At 34.4% G+C, this 14,718-nt stretch overlaps 1 protein-coding gene across 1 annotated transcript; it reads left to right on the forward strand.

Moving 5' to 3' along the window:
• The first annotated feature begins 4,800 nt into the window (after window positions 1-4,800).
• LOC123658324 (glutamate receptor ionotropic, kainate 2-like) lies at window positions 4,801-12,817 on the forward strand. The gene is made up of 17 exons (XM_045593762.1): window positions 4,801-5,109; window positions 5,313-5,473; window positions 5,552-5,719; window positions 5,803-5,969; window positions 6,040-6,236; window positions 7,044-7,309; window positions 7,385-7,489; window positions 7,565-7,681; window positions 7,750-7,956; window positions 8,075-8,236; window positions 8,320-8,519; window positions 8,706-8,907; window positions 8,980-9,071; window positions 9,638-9,774; window positions 9,857-9,972; window positions 11,174-11,326; window positions 11,859-12,817. The coding sequence occupies exons 1-17, from the start codon at window positions 5,031-5,033 to the stop codon at window positions 12,159-12,161; spliced, it is 2,832 nt and encodes a 943-aa protein (XP_045449718.1). The 5' UTR covers window positions 4,801-5,030; the 3' UTR covers window positions 12,162-12,817.
• Window positions 12,818-14,718: the final 1,901 nt, after the last annotated feature.

Here is a 14,718-nt window from a genome sequence, read left to right on the forward strand (position 1 = left end):
CAATCTTACGTAGATCGTCGGTCTAACGGGCCAGGGGACGTCCCATACTGCGTTTGCCAAGATGCGGTCTCCACTCTAGGACCCGTATACTCCAACGGCCATCGGTCCTGCTACACAAATGACCAGCCCACAGCTACTTCAACTTGCTAATCCCGAGGAGAAATTTTTTCGACTTCCTTAGAAGGACCGGACCAGGCATGCCTGATTAGGACTAGATAAGGCATGTAACGCAGATGATTGGTCTGGACCTGATCAGGATGAGATAAGATTTCTAGATCGGGTCCAGATCACACAAAAGATCACACACAAAAAACACGAATGTATATTTTTGATTTTTTAAAATATGTTACTTAACATAATTATTATGATATTTATTTCCAAACGGAAATATTATTTTTTCCAATGTATTATTTATTTATGTTTTTATTTTACATATTAATTATTTTTATTTATTTTTATGTTATTAATTAATTATTATTATTAATTAAAATTTATTTATTAACTTCTAATAATTAACTACTAATTAACTATTTCCTATTACTTACAACTGCTCCACTGTGACTGAGAAACGGACTCCCTGCTAGACTGTCCTAATAACTGTATAGGTATATATACTAAGTACGCTTAAAACATTAATAGCGTGATTCAGGCTCAGTTCACGTAATTTCTTTCAGGCTATCCTGATCTAGACCGGACCGGGTCCTGATCCAGTATGCCTTACCATACTTGGTTATTTTTTACATCAAGCTATCCTGATCTGGACCGGACCAGGTCCAGATCCAGTATGCCATCCAGTATGATCCAGTACCATACTTGATTATATTTTACATCAGGCTGTCCTTACCTGGACCGGACCGGGTCTTGAACCAGTATGCCTTACCATACTTGATTATATTTTACATCAGGCTATCCTTGTCTGGACCAGACCTGGTCCTGATAGAGCTTGCCGGATCTGACATGCCTCATTCTATCCTGATCTGGTCGAGATACATGATCTGGTTGAGCTTGACCTTTTTTCTAGTTGGGATTTCGTGGGCTATGTCGGTTAATTTCGTTCTCTCGCGGATAGTCTCATTTCTAATCCTATCTTTGAGAGAGACCCCAAGCATAGCCCGTTCCATTGCACGTTGAGCGACCCTAAACTTGTGGACCAGTCCCTTCGTCAGTGTCCACGTCTTGGCTCCGTATGTTAACACAGGCAAGACGCGCTGCTCGAAGACTTTTGCCTTCAAGCATTGCGGAATCTTTGAAGTGAAGACTCGACGAAGTCTGCCAAACGCCGCCCACCCCAATCGAATCCTCCTGTCGGTCTCCTTCTCGAAGTTGTTGCGGCCTAGTTGGATAGTATGGCCTAGGTATATACCGATACCGGTCTCGGTATGACTTGTTTGTTAAACATAACTTTCGTTTTGCCCAAGTTAATTCAGAGACCGACACGCTGGGAGGACCCGTTTAGGCCTGCCAGCATCTGGCCTAACTCATCGTCTCCGCAAAGATGACAATATCGTCGGCGAAACGAAGGTGAGAGATGAATTTATCGTTAACGTTAATGTCCCGTCTAAGGTCTTAACGACATCCTCCAGCGCAGTGGTAAACAGTTTCGGTGATATTACCAGGACAGCCCAGGTCTCAACAGAGTCGAAGGCTTTTTCGTAGTCCACAAATGCCATACACACCGGTTGATTGTATTCTTCTGTATTTTGAATAATCTGCCGAACAGTATGGATGTGGTCCACGGTGCTGTAGCCATTTCGAAACCCAGCCTGCTCTGGTGGTTGGGATTCGTCGAGTTTTTTGGCGAGACGATTCGTAACAACCCTCGAAAACAGCTTATAGACGTGGCTCATAAGTGAGATCGGTCTCTAATTCAACAGAGACTTATCGCCTCTCTTAAAGAACAGCACCACCACACTCCTGAACCACGCCTCCGGCGTGGTACCTCGGTGGATGACGGCGTTAAAGAGTCTTGCCAAGGCTTTTAGGACAGGTCACCCTGCGGCTTTAAGGAGGTCAGTGATAACTCTGTCAACCCCTGGGGCCCTCCCATTTTATGCTGCCCGAGCGCTGCACTAATCTCGCCCTCTTCGAAGTCCGGAATACTCTCCGAATAATGGCGCAACAATGGTGCCCGTGGATCTTCGGTGTCCCAAGTCGCAGGCTTGCGTGCGACCGACGAGTACAGCTGTCCATAAAGATTCTTAATTTAAAATTAATTAATTTAAATTTAATTAAGTATGTAATTGTAAACATAACATTTCAACTACATGTGTTTAAAAAATTATCGTTTAAATTGTTTTGTACGTGAATTTACATTAATTTAAACGGATTTAAAAATAATGTCCGAGCTGATGTAAAATTAATGATGAATGTGACCATCTGTATGTAACAAGGACGGGGTCAAAAAATCTTGAAATTCGTATGACGTAATTTATGGATGGCCACTAAATATTAATCTTTTTCAAAACTTAAATTTAAACGATTGATACACTAATTATACCTAAGAATAAATACGGTATTATGCTGAAGACATCACAACGGTATAGAAAATATAGTAATAATACTTAATTTGTCGTAAGAACAGCTTAGAGCGCCATCTAGTGCACGTCACTAATATTACGAAGTAGTACGATGAGTACGAAATCCAAGAAGCAGTACAGAGGTAGCACTGATTATTCTGTTGCTAAACTACATTCAAAGATGCCACTTTTATTAATATAAAAATATTTAATTTTGGAAAATCAGACGTTCTTCTACAACGTGGTTTTACAAACCCTACTATTAGTTCAAAGTCTCCTCTTAGATATCTTATACATACCTATTTATTTATATTTTGGTAAAAATTCGAACTAAAATACGTTTTATCCAACCACTCAAGCTAAAATATAGCCAAAAATAATAATAATAATAAAGTCAAGAAGTTAAGTTAATGTTGAAGGCACTTTTACTTGACTCGGTTAGGGTTATCTGCCGGTTTCTCAGCCTACAGCCCTAACCCCTGGCCGTGTGATCTCTATTGTGATGGTTGATTATTTATATAGATTTACTAGCTGACCCCGCAAACGTTGTTTTGCCATATATGTTATTAACTTCCTCAATCCCCCCCCCCCCCGTTATAACTTAGGGGGATGAAAAATAGATGTTGTTCGATTCTCAGACCTATCCAATATGCACACAAAATTTAATGAGAATCGGTCAAGCCGTTTCGGAGGCGTTTAACTACAAACACCGCGACACGAGAATTTTATACATTAGATTATAATATATGTATCTATTATATATTAAGTGGGTGGAGTGACATCCAGTCACATAATAATACTTCTATGTACTAATATATAATATAAGTTCTTACGCACACACACAGACTCACTTTTTTTAAGCTTTTCGTAGATAGGACGAACGATTGAAGTTAATGAAGTTGAAGTAAGAAGTGGAGTAGTTTTTAAAATATTAATTCTTTGAATTGAAAATAATTTTTCTTTATTAAAAAGGAATTGAATTTAAGAATTTATATATATTACATCTTAACATTTAACCTATTAATACGTGTTATACTATTAATCATAATATTATATTTCGTTCAATAAATGCTTTATTTATTATTCCAAAAATGTTTCAAATGGATTTTTAAAAAGATTCAATAGTAAATTTACCAATGATAACGTTTTTTAACGGTCGCTAATGATTAAGTTTGCTAACTTTTGATAGTTGTACAATAGTTGTGTTAGAAATTAAAATATTCGTTACATCATTAGGTTTTAAAACATCGACATATAGTCAATATTAAGTTATTAAAACGATATTACCATTGATTTTTCTTTATGTACCTATAATATTTTATGCAAGCGTACCTATTTCTTACATTATTTTTAAATCTACTTCTTTATCAGTTGCAAACACGCAAGCTTGTAAAGTTTTTAAACTATCTATGTATTAAGGGGAGCATAGCACGAAAACTCTGAATATGAGCTGAGCTTAAGTCCTATTACTTTTTTAACCGACTTCCAAAAAAGGAGGAGGTTCTCAATTCGACTGTATTTTTTTTATGTATGTTACATCAGAACTTTTGACCGTGTGGACAAACCGACCGATTTCGACAATTTTTTTTTTAATCGAAAGGTGGTGTGTGTCATTTGGTCCCATTTAAATTTATTTGAGATCTAACAACTACTTTTCGAGTTATATCTAATAATTCGTTTTTACTTGACGCTTTTTTCGTCGACCTACGTTGTATTATACCGCATAACTTTCTACTGGATGTACCGATTTTGATAATTCTTTTTTTGTTGGAAAGGAGATATCCCTAGTTTAGTACCGTGATAAGGAAACCAGGATCTGATGATGGGATCTCAGAGAAATCGAGGGAAACTCTTGAAAATCTGCTATAACTTTTTACTGGGTGTACCGATTTTAATAATATTTAATTTAATCGAAATCTGATGTTTTTCATGTGGTCACATATAAATTTTATTGAGATCTGATAAATACTTTTTGAGTAATCTTTGATAACGCGTAGTTACTTGACTATTTTTTCGTCGATCTACGTTGTATTACTCGTCGATGTAATTGAAGTCGTTTTTTTTTCGTTTGCGAGCAAACACAATTATTACTTATGCAGTACACAAAATGTAGCATTGTATTCTATTTCTTCTACAATTTTATTTAATTTTCGATTATTGACTAGGTATTAAACTAAATTATTTACTGTATATATATATATATATATATCACTAATAAAATTTAAAAGTATTATTATTGCAGTGATCCTATGATACCTCGAATGCACAAATGTAATGGGCAGTTTGGTTATTTCGAGCCAAAGCTAATGCAATGCCAACAAACTAGAATTGTGACACAATTACGAGCACGCTACAAACTTTAGAATAGCTCTAAAAATAATCCGACTGCATATAATGGCCTACTAATTCAAATTAACATGGTCAATGTGGCTTAACACCTAAATAAAAAGCTATTGCTCGATGAAACTAAAACGCTTTACATTTTTATTTTTGCATAAATAAACGTGTGTAGCAATGAATGTGAAATTAAAATGGCTTCCATGCTTCATTATAATAAATTGTGTGCTTTGCATCCGAGGAGAGAGAACTATAGGTGAGTTTTATAAATTATATTTGTTGTAACTGGTTGTACAAAACGACAATGGCTTTTTTTAATTTTGTGTTATGCGGTTTCGTAATTAATATAATAAGTGCCTACAATTGCTTTTTAGCTTTTATATAAACAGTAATGATTGGTCAAATCATCAGTTACAAAATTTGCATTTTTAATTGAAGTAACGAATTAAAATATTTTAGGAGCAATTTTTGATGATGGAAGTTTTTTATACGAAGCAGCGTTTAATGTAGCCATTGACACAGTATCAGAAAATGAAGATAATAAATTTGTAGCAAATGTTATAAAAACTTCTCCAGGAGATATTCTTGAAGCAGAAAATGCTATGTGTAATATTCTTGAGGTTATAAGAAATTAAATATTATATATTTAATTTAAAAAAAAAACAATAGTTTTACTAATAATAAGTTCCCTATTTTAGAGTTCTACATTTGCAATATTTGGACCTACAGTTAAGACAACTGTGCAACATATACAGAATATTGCAGATTTTATGGAAATTCCACAAATAATTACCGAGCCTATCGAAACACAAAATCGAAATTGGTCCGCAGTTAATTTATACCCTCATCATGTCGCTTATTCAAAGGTAGTGTTTACATAATTATAACATACAATGTTTTGATAGTCTGTTTGTAAATTTTAAATAATAAAATAGATATCCATTTTTAGATTTTTGCAGATATTATAGTAATGAAAGGTTGGACAGATTTCACAATCATTTATGAAGGTTCCGAGCATTTGCCTAACTTGGATAGCGTATTCGCTATTCAAGATTTAATTTCTGGAGAAGATGTTTCAATGACTGTTGTACAACTACCTGACAGTGATGACTTCAGGTATACTCATAACATCGAACCATTCACATAAAATGAACAAATGATCATTAATTAAATCTGTTTCTTTCAGATCGCAGCTCAAAACAATAAAATCTTCAGGATCACTCAATTATTTGGTAAATTGTGGAACAGATAAATTGACTCAATTCTTGGAACAAGCTCAACAAGTTGGAATTATGTCTGATGATCATAGCTATATTATAATGGATCCTGACTTTCAAACCATTGATATTAATCCTTATAAACATGGTGGTTCTAATATTACAGGTAATTATTACTTAACTGACGCCGTGTTAGCGCAACGGTTACAGCCATGGATTGTACCTGTTGTGCTGGCGGTTGCGGGTTCGATCCCCGCACACGACAAACATTTGTATTGGCCATGCAGGTGTTTGCCGTGGTCTGGGTGTTTGTGCAGTCCTTGTGGGTCTCCCCACCGTGCCTCGGAGAGCACGTTAAGCCGTCGGTCCCGGTTGTTATCATATACACCTGATAGCGATCGTTACTCATAGTAGCAAATATATCCGCCAACCCGCATTGGAGCAGCGTGGTGGATTAAGCTCTGATTCTTCTCCTACATGTGTTAATTATTGTTGTGTTATTATATTAAATAATTGTGTTTTCTCGCGAATGAAAAAAACTGACTTCAATTACATCGACAAGTAATACAATGTAAGTAGACGAAAAAAATTATAAACGCACTAGTCGTCACTACGATTTTCGAGGGTTTCCCTCGATTTCTCTGATATCCCATCATCAGATCCTGGTTTCTTTATTATGGTCCCACCCTTGAGATATCTCTTTTCCAACAAAAAAAAATATCAAAATCGGCTCACAAACGACAAAGTTATCCCCGAACACACATTAAAAAAATTATATATATATATACGGTTGAATTGAGTAATCTCTTCCTTTTTTAAGTCGATTAAAAAGGGTTATAATGTCATAATATAAAAACAAGCAATAAAAAGGGAACGAGATTGGAAAATGTTTGAAAATATTATTGCCGCAATTTATAACATAGAGTATATATACACAGAGTGTATGTGGCATAAATACTTTTTTTATTTACAGGAATTAGGTTTTTCGATCCGGAATTGAAATATATTCAGAATTTTATATCTACTTTAAATGAGAAGTTAAAAACGCTTTCAGAAGGAAAAATTGAAAATGAAATTAGTGAAAACGGTCTTAATTTTAAGTTGGCGTTAGTTTATGATTCAGTAATGTTATACACTTCAGCCATAGCGGAAATGGGTTTGGAGGAAAGCGCCAATTTTACTTGTGACAGTGGTGAGACTTGGACGTTCGGCTCCACTGTTATAAATTACGTTAGAACTGTAAGCTATTAATATTTAATTTAAATGGCAGTCTACTTCATTTTATAGTAATTTATAATACATTTATCATTTTAGACGGAAGTTGATGGTTTGACTGGAACTATTAAATTCGATAATGAAGGTGTTCGTTCTGAAATAGAGGTTGATGTATTGGAAGTCATGGCCCATGGTTTGGAAAAGGTTAGTTGGTTGTAATTAATACGACAAAAATATTATCACTTAAATAAAAACTTATATCTAATGTTGTTAAACAAGGTTGGAACATGGACGACAGAAGATGGTTTTACTGAATCCAGAAAAGTAATACCAGCAATTGAAAAAGAAGGAAGTGATTCTATGAAAGGAAAACATTTTATTGTTTTAACTGCGTTGGTATGTAACAAAAAATAAAATTATTAGAAATGACTGCCGTTAAAATATAATCTCATATAATTTTACAGAGTGCTCCGTATGGTATGCTTAAAGAATCCTCCGTAACACTAGAAGGCAATCAACGCTACGAAGGTTTCGGTATAGAAATAATTGAAGAACTAGCCAAGATGAACGAATTTAATTATACGTTTGAAATCCAAGCCGATGGTGTTTATGGTTCATATGACGCTAAAATTGGTAAATGGACTGGGATGATGGAGAAAATAATGGACGGTGTACATAAAACTCTTTACTCTTATCTATGACTATTTAACTATTCTATTAGTAAATTAGTTACATTTATTAAGACTTGTTAAATTGTTAGCATCATACCTACTAAATTTTTTTTTACAGAAAGCTCATTTCGCTATAACTGATCTGACTATAACAGCAGCACGACAAAAAGTGGTCGATTTTACCAGTCCATTTATGAATTTGGGTATAACAATATTATACAAAAAACCAACGAAACAACCCCCCGATTTGTTTTCTTTCATTTCTCCGTTTTCATATGCGGTCAGTGATAAAGTTGGCAATTAGGTGACGTTTTACTTTTATTTAAACAATTGGTCTATATTAAAATACATATTTTATTGCAGGTTTGGGGTTATTTAGCTGGGGCTTACGTGGGTGTATCAGTATTACTTTTCTTACTTGGTCGATTCGCTCCGGAGGAGTGGCAGAATCCATACCCCTGCATAGAAGAGCCGGAAACATTGGATAATCAATTTACATTAGCTAATTCTTTTTGGTTCACACTAGGAAGTGTACTTACACAAGGATCTGAAATCGCACCTATGTAATAAATTGTATTTTTAAATAGATAATCATCAATAAGTATAACTTTTATGAAGTCTAATACATTTTATCTTATAAATCAGCGACAAGTTACTGCGATATCTCGATCTCTCGATCTGCGATAAAATCTATAAACACAGGTCCTTCTCGTAATTTATTATTATCACACTTTTTTTTTAAATTCTAGCGCAGTTTCAACAAGATTGGCAGGAAGCATGTGGTGGTTTTTTACCCTTATTATGGTATCATCATACACAGCCAACCTTGCTGCATTTTTGACTGTTGAGTCAAAATTTTATGCAATAAAAAGTGTATCTGATTTAGCGAACAATCCATATGACATAACTTATGGTGCAAAGAAAGGAGGTGCAACATTTGGTTTCTTCAAGGTGGTCTTTTTATTTCTTTCTTCTGTTTTATATGGTTATATATATCCGTTACATATATCATATCAATTTTAGGAATCAGACAATATACTATATCAAAAAATGTATCATTATATGGAAGACCACCCAGAATTAATGACGCAAACAAATGAAATAGGCCTTGAAAGGTAAGTTGTCTTAATCGTTCCTTTTTATGACAAATACAGAGAACTATCTGATGATGTCTTTAACCTTAAATATTTCTAGCTCTCTTTGCAAATGTATCACAAAGTGTAGAGTGAGCTAGCGCATACATGTAAAAACGACATTAGCCATTTGACATATCTATATCTATATACATATAATAAAATGGTAGGAAAGTCAAAACTGTACATTGAAATTTGGCACGAATATTATTAAGAAGTCGGTTCAACTTATAGGCTACATGTTATCACGCTATCACCTACGGGAAACGAGCAGTGAACCTTTATTTCTTCAACACATTCTGTAACAACGTGTAATCTAACGACGCATATTTGAATGTTGTTGTTATTATGTTAATAACCATAAGCTAGCTTCACACTATAAATAAACACATTCTGTAGCATATTTAGTATCAGCATTGCAACCGTGCGAAGCCGGGGCGGGTATTTTGATATTATGTGAACAATTTTTTTTGGCTTAACACTAAAAAAATTATGACCAATTTTATTTTTTATTACGTTACATTTCAATAATGTACATTACATTACAGAGTAAAATCTACGACTGAAAATTACGCATTTCTCATGGAGTCAACATCTATCGAATATATGGTAGAGAGAAATTGTGATGTTGCTCAAGTTGGAGGGCTTTTAGACAGCAAAGGATATGGCATAGCAATGAAAAAAAGTATGCACAAAATACTATTAAATAAAGCCTCCCGAGTTCACACTTTCTAGTATATAAATAATTATTACTACTCTGATTTTAGATTCGCCATATAGGCAACCAATGAGTGAGTCTATATTGCAGTTACAAGAACAAGGAAAAATAACAAGAATGAAAGATAAGTGGTGGAAGGAGAAGAGAGGAGGCGGTGCATGTGCGGTAATTAATATACTAAAATTACTTGTTTACTATTTTTTTTTTAATATAAAGTAAATATAATACCCTCTGCAAATCAAAAGCTCTTTTTTGAGTTTAAAAAAAGATAGATAATTGTTTTCGTTCTATTTCACTTCGTTGTCACTAATCACTTTATTGTATTATATTGTATTGTATTGTGTATTCCGATCGATTTTCGGCCATGGTGACCACTTCGACCCCTTACAGGGCTTGGCGCTGGTGCGCCCGGAGATAGCTTATTTAGCCGATTTTTGCAGCAAACTCCTTTGCACAAAGTGGGCAAGTGAGCTTACCACTCTCATAATTATAGTGAATGGTGGCGAGTGGACGGTGTTTGAGCTCATCGCGCTTAGCGTCGAAGTCAGCTAAACGCTGTTCCTCAAATTTGCGAATTCGCTTTTTCACAATCTCGCGCCATTCCGGTCGCTGTGCTGCCAGACTCTCCCAGTGAGAGGGCTCGATATTGCACCTTTTCATGTGACGCTTCAGAACATCTTTGTATCTGAGGAGTTGTCCACCATTCTTTCGCTGGCCCTCCTCCAGCTCAGAGTAAAAGATATCACTTTAATGAACTTCCGAAAGCGATTCAAGAAAGCACTTTCATATATATTTTCAAATATAAGTTAAGGAATAATTTTTTCTCAAAAGTTGCAAGCGATGTTCACGTACATTTAAAGCATACCTATATTTATTTATAAATGTATGTATGTTGTGTAGGAACCTGTGTATTAAACGATATAATGATTGTATTATTTTCTTTTACTATTTTGCACTTCGTTGCCCCGCGGTCACATAATTTCTCACTATCATGAGTTGACTAGAAGATATCTGTTTTAGAGATAAATTCGCCCTTGATAACTTTTTTTTGTAATCAAAAACTGTAAATATGTTGTTAAATACAATAAATAATATAATAAGTTTCGTACCCTCGAAAGTTCCTTACTATGGCAAATTTACCAACCGTCTTTAGTAAAAACCTAGAATATACCAAATTTTTACGGTTATAGTCATTTTTTAATATAATCATTGTCCTTACATTTATCAACTTATGTTGTTAAGCCATTTTGATGTAAGATTAATTTTGAACTGAATTGGTCAAATTGGTTAAGCTGTGGTGGTGGAATGGTTAAAATCAATAATTTGAAATTTTATTTTCTGAATATACTGCAAATTTCCTTTGTAGGATGACGATGCAAGTAGCGGTGATGCTCAACCATTAGTATTAGCGAATGTGGGTGGTGTGTTCATCGTGCTCGCAGCTGGTTCAGGCTTAGCCGTCGTTTGCGCCTTCATAGAAATGATCGTTGATGTGTGGATGATCTCGCATAGAGTAAAGGTAAATACATACATTGGTTTTTAGATACTACATTCAGGGTCGTAGAGTGGACTAATAAACACGTGACTTAAGTCGCATTATCGGGGTCTCTTTAATTTCCTAATCTACACAAATCTCAAGGTATTTAAAAGTAGGTATTTAATAAAAGAAGGAGTTGTGGTTCAACTGTAATTGTTAAATTACTTTTATAAAAGCCTATTGTCGTTTTTATTTGTAGATGTATACTTTTTTTTTGTTTATTTCATTATAATGTAAGTTTTAAAAGTTAAATTCCGTTAATATTTTCTTATAATCTTTATGATAATTGCATTAGTTACTATATATTTTTAGTGGGTAAAAAAAATATGAACCTAGAATAAATATTATATCTCGAATTGACTAGTATCAGAAATAATAATAATAATAGATTAGAAATTATCATATTTATATGAAGTTATACAGACGAATGAAACCTTTGTCATTTGGGGTCACTAACAAAAAATAATCATCGATTTCAGTAATTAATTGTAATTTAAATAAATTTAATTCTCAGGTACCATTCAAAGATGAACTAATCGCCGAATTAAAGTTCATATTTAGCTTTAGCGGTGACGTGAAACCGGTACGTCATAGAGAACCGTCTGGTAGTGGATCCAAGGGTTCTAAAAAAGAGGAAGACCAGGAAGAAGATGATGTAGAATCAACTAGAGAAGACGAGAGGTTTGACGCACCAACGCCACATTCAGAGAGGTCCAGCCACTCTCATCATACCCTTCATAGTAGGCGACAGAGTAATGCGGTTCAGATGGCGAAAATGCGTAAATACAGCAGACAATTATCAAACACGACAAAATAGCCTATAATTTTTAACTGACTTCAAAAAAGGAGGAGGTTACTTAATACGACCGACAGTAAAAATATTTTAAATTATTACGATTTTTAACAGCCTCACAAATTTTGGAAATTTATCGTAGAATGCGCAGATCCTTATATATAATTTCCCTATTATATCCCAAGCAACGATTTATTTTAAAACCAATTTTAGTTCAGTTTAATTGTTATTCGTTAGTTTTAGTACTATTACTGTGAGTTGAAACTTTTTTAGTAGAAAATACATATGATATTACCGACCCAGACAAAACAAATAATTTCTAATCAAAAAATTAAAAAAGAATGCCATCCTGTGAAAAAAGAGAAGTAATGATTGAATGAAGTGATATTAATAAAACTAAACGTATACAACCTAGAAAATGAAACTTGGTAGCTGCAATAAAATTAATAAGACTTATAAAAAGACACGAGATATAATGTAATAAGTTTGCGGAGCAATTTGTTCTGCTAATGGAAGCTCGGTGAAAGATGGTGGTTGTGGTCACTGAGGTCGGTGTCCATTTCGCGACGGACACTGAAATAATGATCGTATATATCATTCAATGCTATGCAGATTTATAGATGTATATGAGACGGTCAACTTTGTAGATTTAATTAAAGAAAATATAATAATGATTTGTAGTATAAAAATCCATGGTGTTTTATTTTAATTTTATTTTAATCTCTTTTATCGTACATCAAGACTTTTATTTGCTTTAGTTCCGATAACAGAAGTCTCTTATCTTTGTTTTAACTTTTTTGTATAAAGCGCTTTTTCCTTTAATTTTTAAGATTAATGAGTACCTACTGTCAAAAAGAGAATTGTACTGTGAAATTATAGTAATTTAAACTAGTTCGTCTTTCACACTATATAACTAAATAATTGTGTTTGGCGCAAGCAAAAAAAAAACATGACTTAAATTACATAGACAAGTAATAAGTACGTAAGTTGACGAGAAAAAAGTCAAGTAAAAACGCGTTATCAAAGATTACTAAAAAATTAGTCACCAAATCTCGATATTATAATCTCGTTTAAATAGGAATACAAGACAAGCCAGCTTTCGATTAACACAATCATCAAAATTGGTATACTTTGTAAAAAGTTATGCGGTATAATACAACGTAGGGCGACGAAAAAATAGTGAAGTAAATACATTTTTTTAATATTGACTAGCTCGGTGGCGCAGTTTGTAGTGGCCTTGCTTTCTGCTCCGCGGGTTGCGGGTTCGATTCCTATCTGAGTCTAGGTGTAATCTATAATCTATAATAATATATATAAAAGCGAAAGGTCACTCACTCATCACGAAATCTCCGTAACTGTAACACCTACAAACTTGAAATTTGGCAGGTAAGCTTCTTATAGGGCGTAAACTACCGCTAAGAACGGATTTTACGAAATTCGAGCCCTAAGGGGGTCAAACGGGGGTTGGAAGTTTGTATGAAAGTCCTTTGTTTTTGAAGTAAGAGACTTGAAATGTAAAATGTATGCTCTATAGATGGTAAGAAGGTATCCAAATAATGTATCTTTAGAAATCCATTTCTTTTTGGGGTTAAAACGGGGGATGGTAGGTTGACTTACTCATCACGAAATCTCCGAAATTATAACAGTTACAAAATTGAAACTTGGCAAGTAGGTTCCTTATAGGGCGTAGACATCTGCTAAGAACTTATTTTACGAAATTCGACCCCTAAAGGGGTAAAATGGGGATTGGAAGTTTGTATGAAAGTCCTATTTTTTTGAAGTAAGAGATTTGAAATTTAAAATGTATATGCTCTATAGGTGGTGAAAAGGTGTCCAAATGCATCGTAATATATATAAAAGAGAAAGGTCACTGACTCACTCTCCTCGAGGACTCAAAAACCGCTGGATGGTCCATCCATCCAGGATAGACATAGCTGAAATTTGGCAGGGATAGATTATAGTTAGTAGACATCCGCTAAGAACGAATTTTGCGATATCCCACCGCTAAGGGGGTTCAATTGGGGTTGATATAGTTTCTATGAAACATATACAGCAGGGTCGGCTTAAAGGAAAATAACCGCGTTTGCAACTCTTATGTGTTCAAGAAACATTTATATTGATCACCTTTAAGTAATACAAAATAAAAAAAAAATTGTTACAATATCCAACCTTTACGTTACTATAATACTTTTTTATTTACCCCTGTCGTCACGGAGTCACGGAGGAGCGTACGTTACGCTACTCCGTGTCATATTTTTACGTAGAACTATATTAAAAACTAAATTGCATGCAGTATATTTTAAACATATTTACGCTGCTATACTATAGTATTACTACATTATTTCATACCACAATTCTGACGAATTCAACGAATCATTTTGTTCGACGCGACGCACCCTTCACGCGGACGTAGTCGCGGGCAACAGTTACGGCCGAACCCAATATTCAGTCTATCTCTGGTTATGTCCTACTAGAGACAGAAATATCTATCTATCATTCATTTTACTGACCCAATAAACTTGTCGATGATAGGCAATCTTATCCTTCAAAGCTATCTATCGACGAGAGGGAGGATAGCTTA

Source organism: Melitaea cinxia, chromosome 12, assembly GCF_905220565.1.
Source record: "Melitaea cinxia chromosome 12, ilMelCinx1.1, whole genome shotgun sequence".
NCBI classification, from domain to species: domain Eukaryota; kingdom Metazoa; phylum Arthropoda; class Insecta; order Lepidoptera; family Nymphalidae; genus Melitaea; species Melitaea cinxia.